At 38.5% G+C, this 19068-nt stretch overlaps 1 protein-coding gene across 4 annotated transcripts in view; it reads right to left on the bottom strand.

Annotated features, from left to right (window-relative positions):
* Nucleotides 1–19068, bottom strand: part of CTTNBP2 (cortactin binding protein 2) — a 150255-nt gene that overhangs the window by 81800 nt on the left and 49387 nt on the right. For all 4 annotated transcript variants that reach the window (XR_006601388.1, XM_013050944.2, XM_004741903.2 and 1 more), the window contains exon 3: nucleotides 4790–5014. Coding sequence is in view for 3 of the 4 variants with exons in the window: in XM_013050944.2 (XP_012906398.1) it covers nucleotides 4790–5014 (225 nt within the window). In the remaining variant the exon portion in view is untranslated. The remainder of the gene's footprint in view (nucleotides 1–4789; nucleotides 5015–19068) is intronic.

The raw sequence follows: 19068 nt of genomic DNA on the forward strand, positions 1-19068 counted from the left end.
TAGGCTTGAGTAAATGAGTAAATAAATTGAAGAATACTGAGAGACACATTTCTCACTACTGGAGAAGTTAGCTTTAAATAGAGAAAGAACAAGAACATATTCTGTGGCTTTGGTTTAGAATCAGAGGTATCAATATCAGTATGAATTCATGGTTAATAACAGAGATACATAAAAATAAAATACAAATATATGTGTTTATAAAAATATATATGATTATGGGAAATCTACATAATTTCCTACACTAGATTTATTTCTAAACACCATTTTCCATTAAAAAAGAGACTAATGGTCCTGGGAGTATAGCTAATTCCAGAGGTTGGGATAGGAAAAACACAAGATGAGCCTGGAAGGGCTTGCTGCGAGAAGGAAAGGAAGTTACTCAAAGAATGATGGAAATGTGTCAGAAGGAGTCAGCTTAAAAAAGCTCTCACTGGCTCAGTCTGGGACAGTTCTGAGCAGTGACTTAGGAGCTGTGAACCTAATGAGTCAGGTAGGGACACCCCCACCCACAACTCAACCACATACTACTAGAATTGTAAAGGAAAGTTGGTTCCCATATACGTAGATTATGGAGTTCCTGTTGACTTTGTTATATTATTGTCTAATATATATCTACTCACAACCATTTTCAAGTAGTGGCCGAATTTTCGGGGAATTCTGCATGAGCAGTATCACCAAACCCTTTTGCAAAAAGCACTGGATTGTGTGGAGGAGCTTAGGAGAACTAGGACAGCTTCATTGGTAGTGAGAAAGTGGGTGGTTGCTCCAAGAATAGCACCCAGACTGGAAGCCATGAATGAAGAAGCACCAAACAACTGTTTTTACAGAATGAAAAGGAAAACTATGTAGGTGGGAGCAGAGCTGCAATGTAAAGGCAATTAGTTTTAATTCAAAGTGGAAAGCAGAGAAGAAAGCAATTATGGTCAATTGCAAAATGAGAAAGCAGAGTGCATGTTTGTCACAAACACAAAATACTTCTGTGACATTTAACTGTATTTCTCATTGCTCCCCCAAATCATTCAATACTCAGTGCATCCTGTTCCCTTCTCCACCTGGCTACCTCTACCCAAATGCCCAACCCTGGTCAACAAATATCTAACGATGAGATGCATTAAAATATCTTCTTTATCAGTCATGCTCCGCAGTTCTCATCTGACCCTTCCTCTTCATCGAGAGTTTCAAGAGAGGGAAGGCAAGACATGGATCAAATGAACTACCCTCTCTTCCCAATCTCTGCTCAGAGCCACAGACCTCAGTCTCTAGTTCCCTCCTTAACAATGTTCCTGGGGAGTCAAAATGAATTATACAAGAAAGATTCATGAATGAGCTAAAAAAACAACCGTTCTTGTACAAGGTGTCCTAAATACTCTTTCAAAAAATATTACTTTAGCTGATTCTCTATCATGTTATTCTTGAAAGTCTAGAAAGCAACTTAAAATTAAATTGCATTTCTATGTTATAAAGCATATATAATGATATATATTGATATAATGATATACAATGAAGAAGAGAGTGTTGAATACAAATGGCAGGCCCAAGTACAATTATTCATCATAGGAAGAAAAGGCATATGAGATAAATTAGAAAAATAATTTGATTGTTCTTTTCCAATCCATTTGTCATTTCTTCGGTCGTCTAGCACCTGAAACTCCTTCCTATGTTAAGCGATTTCTCCACCTTATGATTCCCCCCACCGTCGAAGTGAAACATGCCCAATAGCTGCTTTCCTGATCTTTCCGATAGCTGGACAGACGGTGTGGGGCCTAAGCCTGGCCAACCAAATGTACCTGCTCTTAGGCTTCAACTTGGAAATGGGTGATGCAAAAAGCAGGGCCAGAGGAGGCACCACTCAAGACCCAGAGCGAGACGGTAGTCATGCTGTCTGGTTCAGCAAGCTGTAGTACTCACCTCACATCCTCCCATCAGCAGAAGCCTTGCCCACGGCATACTAGATGGACAGTGATCATTTGTCAGTGATGCTGAATGATTAAGACCTGCTCCCCTAGCTTTCCCAGGAGGCAACTCAAACACCTTCCTGCTTAACTCCATCCTGCCTGGCACATCTAGTGCCTTTCAACTGATGCTCATTTTACTAAGCTGTCACCTAGAAGAAGCTATAGGTCATACATAGAATGGCTATAAGTTTTTTCACTGGTTAATAAAAAAAAAAAAAAAAAAAAAAATTGCTCCCCTCTGAATTTCCTAGTAATTACTTTGGCTTCTGACTTTTAAAGGCTCTGTTCAAATTTAAAGGTCTTTCCTATTTCAGGGCTGGAAATTATACTTTATAAGTATGAATACATGATTGAAAATAAATTAGAATAGAAATTCCATTAACATATGAGGCACATGATAAATAATAAAAACCCAAGTATCATTCTACCCTAGGTTACTGGCTCTAAACAGAAAGTAGATTACTGGAGGCAAAGTTCCCTATGATGATTACTCATTAGCTTATTCAAAGTGGCTTTACAGGCTTAGTCCATTTGCCAAATTGACTCTTGCCCAAATTTTCCTGGCACACAAATTACCAAACAGTTAACCCTCCTATTAGTAGTCTCAGCAGGAATCAATGCATGAATGCGCATAGAGCCTCTTCTCCCGCCTTGAAAGGCCAACAAGAGCAGTGCTCAGGCCAAATGTCTTCGAATTACCAAAGAGCTATGTCCAGTGTCAGATAATAAATACATGAATTGTAGATAATGGGACTTCTGCTTTCCCCGACTTCTGCTCTGGCAGTAATTTAAAGAACTGGACTCATTTAAAATAATGGATTTTTCATCTTTCTGATTTTAGATTTCTAGAGCTTCAATTTATTCTATGTGCAAGAGAAGTGAAGATATTTATTTAAAATATTTACTTTCAGGACTAAAGGTGACAGGTGACTTTAGTGTTTTTGCTCTTATCAGCTGATGTGATATTTTCTTTTTAAGGAAAGGTTCAGGATAAGACTACAAAATCTAACTTCTCACATGCTACAATCTACCAGAAGAGAATATTCTTTATGGACAAAGAGCAGCATTGCTTATCAGAGCAACCTTTCACTGAGACTACACAGGCCAATGAATTTAGCCATAAAGGACTCCTGTATCCCCCTTATACGTGGGAGACAGATCACTGGCTCATTTTGTATAAGCCTCTCAGGACCCATAGGACAGAAACAATTTCCTTTCACTCCCAGCCAGGTTGGAAATGACCCAGTCATTCAGAAACAAACAGGATGTAAGTTGATTAAAAAAAAAAAAATCAGCTAGATAATAAAATCTTTGATTCAACTTGAAATGAGTTCCTTCCTTTTTCTCCTACAAGAGAAATGACAGATAAAATGCAAAACTGAAGTAAAATGTAGGAAAGCACGCATCTTTATACATTAAATGCAATCCCAAAGAAAAAATATTTTCTTGATTTTTGATAACGCAGCATAAAAGCCAGCCGCATACTTTATTATGAAATAGCGCATCTGACACGTTAAGAACATAATTGAAACGTGTCTCATCCAAGAAATACAAATGAGCTTCGGTGACATCAGCTGAAACATACTGGCTCTTGCTTCTGCGGTTCCTGGGGGATTCCTGAAAACCTCCAGGGATGTCAGTGGTTGCTCTGCAGGGCTCTGTAAAAGGGTTTGCAAAGTCCGGAGTAAAACTGTTTGATTTTTGCCCCATACCCATGGAAGGTCTTCTAGACTTCTGCACTCTTTTACCCAGTGCTTTAGTTTTCTACCACGTGACATACTGAAGAAGAGGTCTGCTTTCATTCAACACCTATACCAGAACATGGGCACACACAGGTCAATGCAAGGATATAACTACAGGGGCCAAAACACACACATTAAATGATAGTATCATAAATATTTACAGTAATTCTGCATTCAGGTTCACCGTCAACCAGGTGTTACATGTGAACTCTAACAAGTTCTCTGGAAAGGACAAATAGAAGAAACACTGCTTTAGGAATGGTTGGAAGAACGGATTACTTTTAATTCTAGTTATACTAGACATTATTAGCTTTTCTGATTTCCTCATTCTCTTCTAATAAATGGAATCAGTAGTCTGGGCAGCCCATCAGAAGGACAAAAGTTGAACTTCTATTTCCTTTTGGCTGATGGCAGTAAGTCCGTTTTTATCACTTAGGACTCTTGGAAGCATGTATTCAAGTACAATAACAAATATGTGTGTGTTGGTGGGGGAGGTGAGAAAGAGCGAAGAGGTTGGTTTAAATGAAACACATGTGAGTAGGAGCCTGGAGGTCTGCAGCACACACAGTCCTCAGACCCCAGAGGCGCGTTTGAGACTAACCAGGACTTCAAGATGACACGTTGTGAGACTACATCTACCACAGAAATTTCATTCTATTCTCCTCATGCTAATTTCATTTTCCAAAGACATAATTTAAAGAAGTAATTTCTAGTTGCAAAGAAATACTTGAGACAGGAGCTGGGGATGTCACCATCTGATCAGCGAGCGTCCTGGTTGCAGTACTGGATTACAGGCCCGGCAGTAGAGCATGTCTTACGGCACTAGAAAAGGGAAGCTCCCCTCCCCATCACCGCCCCCCAAAAAGCATATTTTAAAGAAGCATCAAAGTAACCTTTATAGGAAACATAAATTCTTTGTTATATGCATTTTAGAGCCTAGTGTTATTTTTGAATTATATTTGGAAAGGGCCACCAGGATCGGTCAGCATTTTGCCTTTTGAGACACTTACCCCACTTAAGAACAAACAAGCCTAGAAAAGGCGTCTTCATGCTACACTGTGATACAGGAAAAATGACTGAAAGTCTCAATACCTTCTTTTGTCTGCTTTCAGCAGCAGCCAGCTGCGTGGACATTCTTTCTTGCATCTTCCTGCAGTGGGCCATGACTGCTTCAAGGATGGAGAGGGGGTTGGTACACACTGGCTTCTTCTCTTTCTCCCCGGCACCTGCCTCATAGTCTCTCTGCAGTGCCAAGAAGGGGTCATTCAAATTAAATCTCCCGTACCGTTCCTGGATAAATACCTCCTTCCTGCGAGCCTAGAACAAAATCAGAGGAATGTATTGAAGAAAGAAATAAAAATATACAGAAAGATATTTATAAGGAGGTTTTGTGATTACTTTTCCAAATGATATTCACAACTGTTTTGAGTAATGGCTTACGTATGCTGTCAGGCATTGAGTGAGGAGCAAAGGGAATGTGACCCCAATCCCTGACTAGCCTGGCGTGCCATCCAGCCTACTTTCAAATTTTCTTCCTTAAGAATGTCTTTTAAATTACAAATGATGCAAATACAGTTTTTTCCCATGATGCTCCCTCCTTCAACGATCTGTGTTTTAGGTACAGTCTCTTCCAGTTTAAAACAAAATCAGAAATACCAAGTATTAAAATAACTTCTAGTGAAAGTTCAAAAATAAAATTATCTCTATCTTGATAGAACTTCTTTTTCACCTAATACATATCAAGCTAAGTTGCAAAATATAAACCTCCTACAAGTTTTGTTGAGCCACAAAGAATTTATAAGGGTATTTGCTGAAGAAAAAAATACCTGATGAAATTTCTATGTCAAAAAGTCACAACATTCATATTTTGTGAAGTTGGACTAAACTACCAAAAAAACTTCCAGAAAATTTAAGAAGATGCAAATATCTCATTCTCATTGTTGAAGGGCATGAAAATAGAGTTCACAGAGTCCCAGAAAAGAATGTAACCTCATTTCACTCTCAGTGTCAGTCCCTCAGCGTCAAAGTTAATTTCACATCCACATGTCACTAAATGTAATTTTCTATAATTAGCCTACAACAGTCTTTGTATAAAATGGAAAATAGTAGAAATATATTGAAGCTAGCTAGCAACATTTTCAGAACTCAGGTCATGTGGACTAGCCACTAGAAAATAATTATTCTGTGTCGCTGCCAGTGGAAAAACTAAATTACTTTACAATGAATCAAGCTAATTGTCCAAAACGTTAAATGTGTTTTCTGAAGAAATATTACACAAGCTTCCTCCCTTTAAAAGTAGCTGCATTGAACATCTAGACTTTTCCATTTTTAGACCACTGTGAGCAAGCCAACAACTAGATAAACACAAGTGCAAATGACAAATGGGCAAATCTAACTATCTTTTCCTATTACCAAGTTAGATGAAGAAATACAGTTTACAAAAAGCCCAATTTCACCATGAAAATTAAGCTAGGATCATCTCAGAGGATCATTTTAAACTTAAAAGTCAACATGATTTATGAATCAAAGGCATTTTATAGTTCTGGATTCTTCAAGTTCAATTAAGTAATCAATACACTGAGTAAGCATCACTTTCAAGATGTAATTTCAAAAGCGAGTACATTTTTGCCTTTCTTCACTTCTCTCTTCATTTTTATTGAATGTAATAATTCATCCCCCACCCCTGGATGAAAACCTGAGATACCCCTATGGTTTTTCTCTTATTTTTTTTCCTCTAACTTTTCTCTAAATACAAGTCCTGTAGTCATTTTAAGACCTAAACCTGTCTCAATTTGATTAGAATATCCAGCCTGAGTGTAGGACAGCTTCCTTTCCCCAGCAAAGATCTGTGGCACGGTAATACGTACCAGCTGGGAAAGGAGGGTTTACGAAAACACCTCTCTCTTTACACAAATCTTCTCCCCCTCTTTCTAAGTGGGTTAGAAGGGCTTGGAAGTGAGGGAAGCAGGACGATTCCAAACTGGTTCAGTTGGAAGACTAGCCTAACCAACTGAGTGTGGTGAATATTTAAAGCCTACTGTTTCCCTATAAAGTGCCTGGTGACTTTAAAGGGCCACCACCCTCTTGTCCCACTGTTGGGATCTCTTCATCTATAGTTTCCCTCAATGCAGATCATAAATTTAGGACAGACTACACAATCTGCAAGACCTGGTGCAAAATGAGAACATAGGGCCCTTTGTTCAAAAATTTAAAATTTCAAGATGGTGACAGCATACCATTTAATCAAGCAGGGGAGGTTCCCAAGTGCATGGCCCTCTGCCAATGCACAGGTTGCACATCCACGAAGCTAGCCTTGCATCACTCCTTACGCAGCATCTAGAACCTGATTTTTGTCAGAAGAGGTTCCACGTTCTCTAGACTTCTCTACTGAACAGCACCTGAATCAATCTCATTCCCGTCTCTTGGTGCTTACGGCCCAAGGTAGTGTATTGGAAACATCAGATGAAACATGAAACTTCATCTGAACATAATTCTGGGAATGCAAGACGACGAGACACCCAGTTTGCAATCTCTATTATGGGAAGAGTCCAGTCACTCTGGGCCTGGAAGGACTGTCTTCTCCTAAACATTTGCTTTGAGCTCCTTTAAAGTAGGGGCACTTTTACTCAGCTGACATCCTGCCAACCCATCAAACACACAATGGGTATGTAATGTATTCTTGCTGCATGGATAAATGTAGCATCCAGTGGCCTTAGGAAAATATAATTTTAACTCAGAGCCTCCTAAGGAAAGAGCTCGGGCCATTTTCTCCATTAGAGGAAGTCAAGTTTCCTCACAAAGGGACCAACCTTAACAGGAAACTGGGGAAGAAGTTAGACCAATGTCAGACTCCTCTATGCAGAGCTCATTCCTGAGAAAAGGATGACCAAGTCTTAGGTTACCCACTATCTGAGTCAGAACTAGAGGACCCCAGGAAGGACTCAATTAACTTTCTAAACTAAAACCAGGCAAAAGCATTTTCAGGAAAACCACAGGGGTAGCAGATGATTTTCCATGATTCATGATTTTTTGCACTACTCACACCCCAAACCTAGATTGTATATCATAGAGGCACTCTGCTTACCAGAGTTCTCAGAATACCTTTCCTAGGAAACCTCAGTCACTTTTCTGTGTTAAGGCCTTCAACATTCTCACGGTTATGAAGCGCTCTCTCCCCCCACACCTTTGTCATGGGATGCTGGCAGGCCAGGACCCCCTCCCGTCCTTCGCCTGTGTAACTTCCCACTGACCACTAACCCTCATTGCCATCTCCTCCTCTTTCGCTCATCCCTCAAGATTCAGAGTTTAGCTTAATTTGGATTTAGGCAAGCATTTACAACTGAACACGTGCCCAAGCCAAGAGACATCCCTTAAGTTTACCTACCTTTCAACTAACTATTATTGCTTATTCTTTTAACATTCTTGAAAAAATGTTTACCTTAGGACATCTTACTTTATAACAAGAATATCTGATTCTTAATAAACTATATTACTTTTGGCAAGGGCAGATCAAAAACACATACAAGTTTTAATATTTAAGGAAATCGCCTAACAAAAAATGACGTGATGTTTATCATACTGGGTTTGAAGGGGCCTTTCCCTTAAAAAAGGAAGAGCTGAATGTGCAGATAACTTCTTGGTTTATGCATCAGAATTACTTGAGAATAAAATGCATTTCAGGGAAATGAGTCATTTTAAAGACACAGACTTAAAGGAACCCTTAAAGCTAGCTACATTGATAGAAATGTAATTTCGATCAGAATCTGAAATTTTATAAGATCTTGTTGAGAAAGAAATAAAAACATGTTATTACTAAGAGAGGTTTTGACAAATACAGACTTCCTACTTGGGGCTTTAATTGTTCAACCAGATCAACTTAAGTAGGTTGGACCTAATTAGTAACAATAAAAAGAAAAATACTGGGTGCCTGGCTCAGTTGGTTAAGCAAATGCCTTCAATAGGGTCATGGTCCTGGAGTCCTGGGATCAAGTCCCGTGTCGGGCTGCAAGCTCCATGGGGAGTCTGCTTCTCCCTCTGACCTTCTCCACTCTCATGCTCTTTCTCTCAAATAAAGAAAATCTTAAAAAAAAAAAAAAAAAAAGGAAAGAAAGAAAAGAAAAGAAAAATATACTTGTGTTCAACTTTTCCTAGAGTATGTAATTTTCTTAGAAAAAATCTAATACTTACATTGTGGGTCACAATTAAAACATACCACCAATTAATTTTAACACACATTTTATTTTTCTTTATTTTTTTATTAACGTATAATGCATTATTTGCCCCAGGGGTACAGGTCTGTGAATCATCAGGGTTACATACTTCACAGGACTCACCACAGCACATAGCCAATTCCCATAACCCAACTACCCTCAGTTTGTTTCATGAGATTAAGAGTCGCTTATGGTTTGTCCCCCTCCTGATCCCATCGTGTTTTTTTCCATCCCTAGCCCCCACGACCCCCCGCCCTACCTCTCAAATTTCCTCATATCAGCAAGAGCTTATGATAACTGTCTTTCTCTGACTGACTTATTTTGCTTAGCATAATACCCTCTAGTTCCACCCATGTCGTTGCAAATGGCAAGATTTCATTTCTTTTGATGGCTACACAGTATTCCATTATATATATAATAGATTTATAGAATAGATATATTCTAGAATATATAATAGAAGGAATAGATAATAGAATAATAGAATAATATATAGAATAATAATAGAATAATATATAATAGAAGGAATAGATAATAGAATAATAGAAGTGAGATATATATATATATATATATATATACACATATACATACCACTTTCATCCATTGATGGACATCTTAGTTTCTTTCCATAGTTTGGCTATTGTGGACATTGCTGCTATAAACATTCCGGAGCACTTTCCCCTTTGGATCACTACATTTGTATCTTTTGGGTAAATACCCAGTAGTGCGATTGCTGGGTCGTATGTAGGTAGATCTATTTTCAACTTGAGGAACCTCCATGCTGTTTTCCAGAGTGGTTGCACCAGCCTGCATTCCTATCAACAGTGTAGGAGGGTTTTCCTTTCTCCACATTCTCACCAACCTCTGTCATTTCTTGACTTGTTAATTTTAGCCATTTTGACTGATATGAGGTGGTATCTTACTCTAGTTTTGATTTGTATTTCCCTGATGCCAAGTGATGTTGAGCACTTTTTCTTGTGTCTATTGGCCATTTGGATGTCTTCTTTGCCGAAATGTCTGTTCGTGTCTTCTGCCCATCTCTTGATTGGATTATTTTTTCTTTGGGTGTTGCGTTTAATAAGATCTTTATAGATTTTTGGATACTAGCCCTTTATCTGATATGTCATTTGCCAATATCTTTTCCCATTCTGTCAGTTGCCTTTTGGTTTTATTGACTGTTTGCTTTGCTGTGCAAAAGCTTTTGATCTTGATGAAGTCCCACTAGTTCATTTTTGCCCTTGCTTCCCTTGCCTTTGGGATGTTTCTTGGAAGAAGCTGCTGGGGCTGAGGTCTAAGAAGTTGCTGCCTATGTTCTCCTCAAGGATTCTAATGGATTCCTAACACTAAGGTCTTTCATCCATTTTGAGTCTATTTTTGTGTTTAACACACTTTTAAAACCTATAGCTAATATTATGTTATCTTATGAAAAGCCAAAATGATTCTGTAATATTTTTAAAAATGATACAAATAAAAGACAAATTTTAGTGAGACCTTACTATTATTACTAGGTGTTTTATATTCATTTTCTCCTAAAAATAAGTCCAAAAGGTAGCCATTATTTTAATTCATAATTTAGAGACAAGCAGACTGAGGCTTAGAAAGATTAACTTACTCTCAAGGTCACTTCAACTGGAGCTAGTATTCAACTGGAGCCAGTCTTACTCCAAAGCCCACACTGTTGAGCATTAAAAGATTATTATGGGAGCACCTGGGTGGCTCAGTCTATTGGGCATCTGCCTTCAGCTAGGGTCATGCTCCCAGAGTCCTGAGATAAAGCCCCTCACATTGGGCTCCCTGCTCCCTACTCCCTCTGCACCCACCCCCTACTCTATGCTCTCTCTCTGGCTCTGCTGTCTAAAATCTTAAATAAATAAATAAATAAATAAATAATTCAAATAAAAGATCATTACGACTAGAGTATTTCTGGAACACTAAAAAAGTTTCAAAAATAAGAAATGTTTACAACAGTATTCAAACCAGTACAAAAAAATGAAGTTTAAAAGACACAAATATGCCTTCTTATTTCAAGAAGTTAAGAGTATTCTCAATGCTCTATATTTACTTTCATTGTTACTGACCATATGGTTAATAAGATTTAATAAAACTTAAGGGTTTTGTTCTTTTCCTAAGATTCTTCAGAGAGGGGCACCTGGGTGGCTCAGTCGTTAAGCGTCTGCCTTTGGCTTGGGTCATGTGTTGGGGTCCTGGGATCCCCCTATAGCCCCACATCGGGCTCCCTGCTCAGAGACCTGCTTCTCCCTCTCCCTCTGTCTGCCTCTCTGCTTACTTGTGATCTGTCAAATAAATAAATACAATCTTAAAAAATAAAAAAAAGATTCTTCAGAGAGTATCATTTAAATGTAAAAAAAAAATTCAACAGGAAAAAATGGTTTACTCATTAGCTGAAAGTATGTTTAAAGCATTAATACTGATCGATAACTCCAAGACTAAGAAATTCTGTCCTCAGCTCTACTCTACTCTGCCACTGTCTTGGGTGCCAATGACATAAACCACAAGGGATGGCTTAAGTCATGAGCCCAATCTAACGAGATGGACTTTCTCAGGAATAAATATGTCAGTTCTTAAGTACAAACACAGAAGCAAGTACAGAAAACCTAGGCTTGAAGTCAACACTATTTTCAAGGCATGAACAATGAAATGGAAACGGTCCTTCCCTAGACAATTCCTGGACAACTGGGCTCACTCCTGGGTGAAATATTTAAATACTGATCAATAAGAAAGGAATCTGAGGACAGAACTGAGGTTTCTGTTTTGTTTTGTTTTTTGAGATTTTATTTATTTATTTAACAGAGAGATAGAGGGAGAGCACAAGTAAGTAGAGTGGCAGGCAGTGGGAGAGAGAGAAGCAGGATTCCTGCTGAGCCGAGAGCCCAACATAGGGCTCCATCCCAGGACCCTGGAATCATGACCTGAGCCGAAGGCAGCCACTTAACCAAGTGAGCCATCCAGGTGCCCAAAGAACTGAATTTTTAAGAGCAGAAGGAAACAGGGGAGCTAAAAAGACATACAGAGGCATGACACATTCTTTCAGTATCTGAAGGTATCTGGGGTTTAAAAACATACTGGACTATTTACATGACTCCCAAACAACTGAATTAGAGCCATAATCATAAAAAACTTTCAAGGGCAAAAGCTGTTCTAGAAATAAAATAAGTTGCAATGGACTGGAGTGAAGTCTCTGTGTCTGCCTGTATTGCAAACAGTGGCTGAAAAAACATGTGGCCGACAGGGCTCTTAAAAATCAGTAAGGTCCCTGGGTTCTAAACTTACACTCCTCTCAAATCATAAAAAACTATTATTTAAAATCAAGATGGATGGAAAAAAACAGATTTTTCTGAACAGTCAACATAAAAATTTACCTATCTAGCTCTAAATTTCCATCTTAGTGGAAAAGAGTTCAAACAGACCAAGATTAAGCAAAACGTAAGAGCTCTTCTAAGAAGAAAGAAGGAAAAAATCCTACTTGTAAGTAAAAGAGAAGGGAAAACTAGAGATAAACCATTGTCCTCAGAGATCATTCTCACTCTAAGAGGGGTAAAATAATCTAGGATGCAGTTTACACATTTATACAACACACGTGTCCACACATGCACGCGTACACCCCCCCACACACAAGGAGGACAACAGAGGGTACAAAAGCAATGTAAAAACTACACAGTCTTTTGGAGCATAGTCACTGCCCTTCAACGGTTGCAAAATCTTAGAAATTCACTAGCCAGGAACAAAAGAGAACTTCTTGGAATATGAATTAAATGCCAAAAAGTCCGAAAAGTCCATTTCAGTGAATACATTTCAGACACCATATGTGGCAAGACATACACAGCAAAGAAATGAAGGGCTGTCACGGCATCCCATGATCTGCCTGCCATACTGGCTGGAATAGTCAACCAGAGAAGAGGCACATTTTCCCTGCTTTTTCTCCTCCCCGCTTCCCCAACCTTCCACCACCTACAATGTCATAGTTGCTAAGCTAAGGAACATGATCACCTGGATGTATGGAAACTGGCATGCCAGGAATATACATAATGCATATTATGAATCATACATCAAGATAGAATTATTGGTTCTTAAGGCTAAAATTGAGACGTCGCACTTCAATAAACCATTAATTTTCTCTCAAATATGTAGACCATTATAACAAAATCCATGAAATGGCTTGGCTTCCCTGAAATCGGAGCCAGAAGTCATCTATTACCAAACCCTTTATTTTGACCTCATATGTCACTTAGAGCCTTGCACACATCCATCTCAGCCAGATATGTGGGCCACTAACTAGGTCAAGAATAGCACCCAGGGCTGCACCGTTCTGTCCTCTTGCTCAGAGTACACATGATTAAGTTATCAGCACACTTGAAGCTGAATCCAGGAAAAGCCTCACAATTTGTCCTAATTCATCTCTCCAGGCAGCCAACATCCATCAATCAGAACTGGAACAGCCATCAACTTTCCTGCCCGTGTGGCTCTAGGCATTTAATTGCTGTGATCAGCTGTATCTTTATCAATATCAGACAGTTAAAATAATGACTTTTACACCTCTGTAACTTAAAGAACAACTAGGCGTGTACCCCACACATACCAGTTAGTTATTTAAGGTTAACAGAAGTAATGGTTTTCTATTACTAGGATTAGTCATGCCTATGACTAAATGAACTTTTCATATAAAAAAAAATAGTTTTAAATTTCATGAGAAAGGCACTATTATTTCAACAGTAATAAAAAACTTAGTGTATTTATTCAAATCTATAAGTATATTTGAACTATTTTATATTTTTATTTAAAATAATGCATGTTCACTAAACAATGTGGGAAACTACTGTTAGTAGGGGAAAAAACTACCATCCATAATTCAATCACTGAAAGGCAGTCATCATTAAATTTGCCTTGTACTCTATATTTTTTTAAACAATGTACTAACATAATACTTATCATCAAGGACTTAAGGGAATATGTTTAAGTAGCCTTCCCACTTAATTTGCTATTTCCCAGGATGCCTGGGTGGCTCAGTCGGTTAAGCCACTGCTCGGCTCAGGTCATGATCCCAGGGTCCTGAGATCAAGTCCACATCAGGGTCCTTGCTCAGTGGGGAGTCTGCTTCTCTGCCTCTGCCTGCCGCTTGGCCTGCTTGTGCTCTCTCTCTCTCTCTCTCTCTCTGACAATTAAAAACGTAAATAAATCTTAAAAAAAAAATTTGCTATTTCCCATTTCAATAATCTATATCAGTATTTTTAAAAGATTTCATCGATTTATTTATTTAGAGAGAGCACACCTGAGTGAACAAGTGGGGGTGTGGGGGAGAGGCAGAGGGAGAGAGAGAGAGAAAATCTTAAGCAGATAGCGTTAAGTGCAGAAACCAACACAAGGCTCAGTCCCATGACCCTGAGACCAGGATCTGAGCCAAAACCAAGCACTGGAGCTTAACAGGAATGAGCCACCCAGGCACCCCTATATCAGTAGTTTTAATAGCACTGCATAAACAAATCTATTTTTAAAAGTTCATTGTTTCTCACTGAGTTTGTATTCAATCATTCTAACCTACCTGGAGGTAAACCTGTGGTAACATTTATAAGAGTAAATCCATAGCAATAGTATTACTGGATTAAATAATGAAAATATTTTAAAGACTTTTGAAATTACTGAATTCCTCTTCAGAGTTTGGGTTTGTTTGTCTGTCTGTCTGTTTATTTTGCATCCATAGAGCTATCAATCTATAATTCCCTTCTTTACTTTTTTTTTTTTTTTTAATTTTTTTTTAATTTTTTATTTTTTATAAACATATATTTTTATCCCCAGGGGTACACCCCTGTGAATCACCAGGTTTACACACTTCACAGCACTCACCAAATCACATACCCTCCCCAATGTCCATAATCCCACCCCCTTCTCCCAAACCCCCTCCCCCCGGCAACCCTCAGTTTGTTTTGTGAGATTAAGAGTCACTTATGGTTTGTCTCCCTCCCAATCCCATCTTGTTTCATTTATTCTTCTACCCACTTAAGCCTCCATGTTGCATCACCACTTCCTCATATCAGGGAGATCATATGATAGTTGTCTTTCTCTGCTTGACTTATTTCGCTAAGCATGATACGCTCTAGTTCCATCCATGTTGTTGCAAATGGCAAGATTTCATTTCTTTTGATGGCTGCATAGTATTCCATTGTGTATATATACCACATCTTCTTGATCCATTCATCTGTTGATGGACATCTAGGTTCTTTCCATAGTTTGGCTATTGTGGACATTGCTGCTATAAACATTCGGGTGCATGTGTCCCTTTGGATCACTACATTTGTATCTTTAGGGTAAATACCCAATAGTGCAATTGCTGGGTCATAGGGCAGTTCTATTTTCAACATTTTGAGGAACCTCCATGCTGTTTTCCAGAGTGGCTGCACCAGCTTGCATTCCCACCAACAGTGTAGGAGGGTTCCCCTTTCTCCGCATCCTCGCCAGCATCTGTCATTTCCTGACTTGTTGATTTTAGCCATTCTGACTGGTGTGAGGTGATATCTCATTGTGGTTTTGATTTGTATTTCCCTGATGCCGAGTGATATGGAGCACTTTTTCATGTGTCTGTTCGCCATCTGGATGTCTTCTTTGCAGAAATGTCTGTTCATGTCTTCTGCCCATTTCTTGATTGGATTATTTGTTCTTTGGGTGTTGAGTTTGCTAAGTTCTTTATAGATTCTGGACACTAGTCCTTTATCTGATATGTCGTTTGCAAATATCTTCTCCCATTCTGTCAGTTGTCTTTTAATTTTGTTAACTGTTTCCTTTGCTGTGCAAAAGCTTTTGATCTTGATGAAATCCCAGTAGTTCATTTTTTCCCTTGCTTCCCTTGCCTTTTGCGTTGTTCCTAGGAAGATGTTGCTGCGGCAGAGGTCGAAGAGGTTGCTGCCCGTGTTCTCCTCAAGGATTTTGATGGATTCCTTTCGTACATTGAGGTCCTTCATCCATTTTGAGTCTATTTTTTGTGTGTGGTGTAAGGAAGGAATGGTCCAATTTCATTTTTCTGCATGTGGCTGTCCAATTTTCCCAGCACCATTTATTGAAAAGGCTGTCTTTTTTCCATTGGACATTCTTTCCTGCTTTGTCGAAGATTAGTTGACCATAGATTTGAGGGTCTATTTCTGGGCTCTCTATTCTGTTCCATTGATCTATGTGTCTGTTTTTGTGCCAGTACCATGCTGTCTTGATGATGACAGCTTTGTAATAGAGCTTGAAGTCCGGAATTGTGATGCCACCAACGTTGGCTTTCTTTTTCAATATCCCTTTGGCTATTCGAGGTCTTTTCTGGTTCCATATAAATTTTAGAATTATTTGTTCCATTTCTTTGAAAAAGATGGATGGTACTTTGATAGGAATTGCATTAAATGTGTAGATTGCTTTAGGTAGCATAGACATTTTCACAATATTTATTCTTCCAATCCAGGAGCATGGAACATTTTTCCATTTCTTTGTGTCTTCCTCAATTTCTTTCATGAGTACTTTATAGTTTTCTGAGTATAGATTCTGTGTCTCTTTGGTTAGGTTTATTCCTAGGTATCTTATGGTTTTGGATGCAAGACGGCTTCCCGGGGGAATTCTACCAAACATTTAAAGAAGAACTAATTCCTATTCTCCCTTCTTTACTTTTTAAGTATCTTTGTCAGTTTCGAGATTAGAGTACCGCTAACCCCATAAAATGAAACAGGCCATGATGCCCCCTTCTATATTTTAGAAAAGGTTTGTGTATATTAACAGTATTTATTTTTTGAATATTTAATAGCATTTACCAGCGAAATCATCCAGGCCTGGAGTTTTCCTTTGGGGAAGATTTTTTCCTAATGAGTTTTTTAAATAGATATGAAGCTGTTTGGGTTTTTTCTTTCTCACAGCAATTTTGCAAGTTGTATTTATCAAAATATTTGTCTACTTCATGTAGGATGTTCAAGTTGTTCATAATATTCACGTAATAGCTCTATGATGTCTACAGGATCTGTAGTGATAATCCCTTTTTTCCTTCCCAATATGGTTGTCTCCTTTTGTGTTCTTGCTCATTTTAGCTCAGAATGTGTCCATTTTCTCTTAGCCCTTTAAATCTGTTTTTGCATCTCATATTTTGAGGCTCTGTTACTAGTCATATAAACATTTATGTCTTCGTGAGGAACTGTCCCTTTTATCATTATGAATTGTATCATCCCTACAATACTGGGTCTGTTTTTGAACCTTCTATTGTTTCCTTTATCTTTCCATTCAGAATTTGACAGTACAAATGTTTTAATTTGTATTATTAAATCCTACCAACCAGTAGGACAAGTTTCCTTCACAATATCAGTTTCTAAAACTTTGTTATGCTACCAGCTTATTCTTCCAGACAAAATTCAGAAATTGATAAACCTAAAAAAATTATAATTTTGATTGGTATCATGTATAAATTAGATATACATTTGAAAAAAGAGGGCTTTTTCATAAAATCAAGTCTTCCTGCTGAAAAGTAATCCTCTCTTCATTTATTAAAATTTGCTGTTGTATCCACAAAAGTTGCCTATTTTTAAATCAATTAGCATAAATTTGAGAAAAAGAAAATTCTTTTCCATATTTTTGGCAATATCTGCACTTTCCTAATTATCTCTGTACATATTTTATCTTGATTAAACTTCTGGAACAGGACTTCTCAATCCACGCTGCTTGTCAGAACCATGTGAAACTGTGAACACTCAGCTTTGGGACAACGTTCAATGAGGAGTCTACCAAGAGTCCCCTAAGTACTTCAACGCCCCAACCAAGGATAAGGAGGACCAATTTCTTGTTTCCTGTTAATGGTATAATTTTATACCATTATTTCCATGCTTGACGCTTTACGCTTATTTCCAATGAGGTAAATCTTTACGGCATTTATTTTTCAAAGCAGCTTTTGGATGGGTATATTTTATTTCTCTGCCAAACGATAATTTTCATTTTCTTCTTACGTGAACACCACCATGTCTGGGTGATAAAGTTATTTGGTGGTAACCCTCAACACTGGATAGGGTTCCATCACCTCCTGTGTTCAATAGTGCACAGGAGCAAGTCCGAGGCCAGGTCGATTTTTCTCCCTTCAAGGGAAAACTTCTACTTTTCTGACTAATTAAATCATTTCCTTCTCCAATGCTTAAGGCTGGAATTTTTCCTGCCCTACAGCCTTTTTGACTTAAAGATTCCGCTATATCTTCTTTACAGCATCCATTCTATTTGTTCTGGTCTTTTTGAGGAACGTCAGTTTTTTAACTGGTGGGTCCTCACTCCCTGTCTTCCACATACATGTGTCTTTGTTTCTGCTTTATCACTGTAATCTTTTCTTCTGGGCTCTGAGAGAACCTCTTAAATTTGTTATGGATTCAATTTTTTAGAACACTGATTTTTCACCATTGCTCCTAATACATGCTTTAATTCTCTTAGTGCCTTTTAAATTCTGACAAGCATATCAGATTGGTATCCTCATCCTCACTTTACAGACAAGAAACCCGAAAGGGCTATGACCCAGGTGGAGGGCTAGAAGCGGAGGAGCCAGGACCTAGGCCAGCAATCTGCCTCCCACATCTGTGCTTTCTGTTCCCCAGCTCTGCTGCCAGTTCACTCTTCATCATAGTCTGGGCTCATCCACCATTCAGCCTCACTTCAAAGTCTATGTTTCCTTGAATTTTAAGACACAAAGCAGATGGTGTCTAAAAATCACTTTCTAAAATTTACTTGTTTCTCATAATAATTTTGTCAGATGTAGGTCGTTCCTTTGCATGTTAAGTGTTAGGTTATCTTCCCTTTTCTTTGCTACAAAATCTTTCACAAGCTCTGTGGTTTTTTTGGTTTGTTTTTTTTTTCCTTCTTTTTTCTGTTTACTCCATCTTTGGACCAGAAGGAGTCAACCTAGTGCTGGTGTTTATCCACAAGCAGGGCAGGTAGATTCTCGGAGTACCTTTAGTCTCCAGCTGGTTGTGATTAAAATGCTTCTCTAATATGGGGAACGAGTGAGCAGACTGATGCCAATTTACATGGCAGAGCTCCTTTCTGCTCAGAGGGGAGAAGACGTAATCAGAGCCACAGCCCCTAGGAAAGAAACAGGCTCTTCTGTTGGGTTTTTCCCTGCTTCCTTGTGTGTTAAGAACAAAGAGCCTCTTCAGCTACATG

Source organism: Mustela putorius, unplaced genomic scaffold (genome assembly GCF_011764305.1).
Source record: "Mustela putorius furo isolate JIRA1106 unplaced genomic scaffold, ASM1176430v1.1 tig00003845_pilon_pilon_pilon, whole genome shotgun sequence".
NCBI classification, from domain to species: domain Eukaryota; kingdom Metazoa; phylum Chordata; class Mammalia; order Carnivora; family Mustelidae; genus Mustela; species Mustela putorius.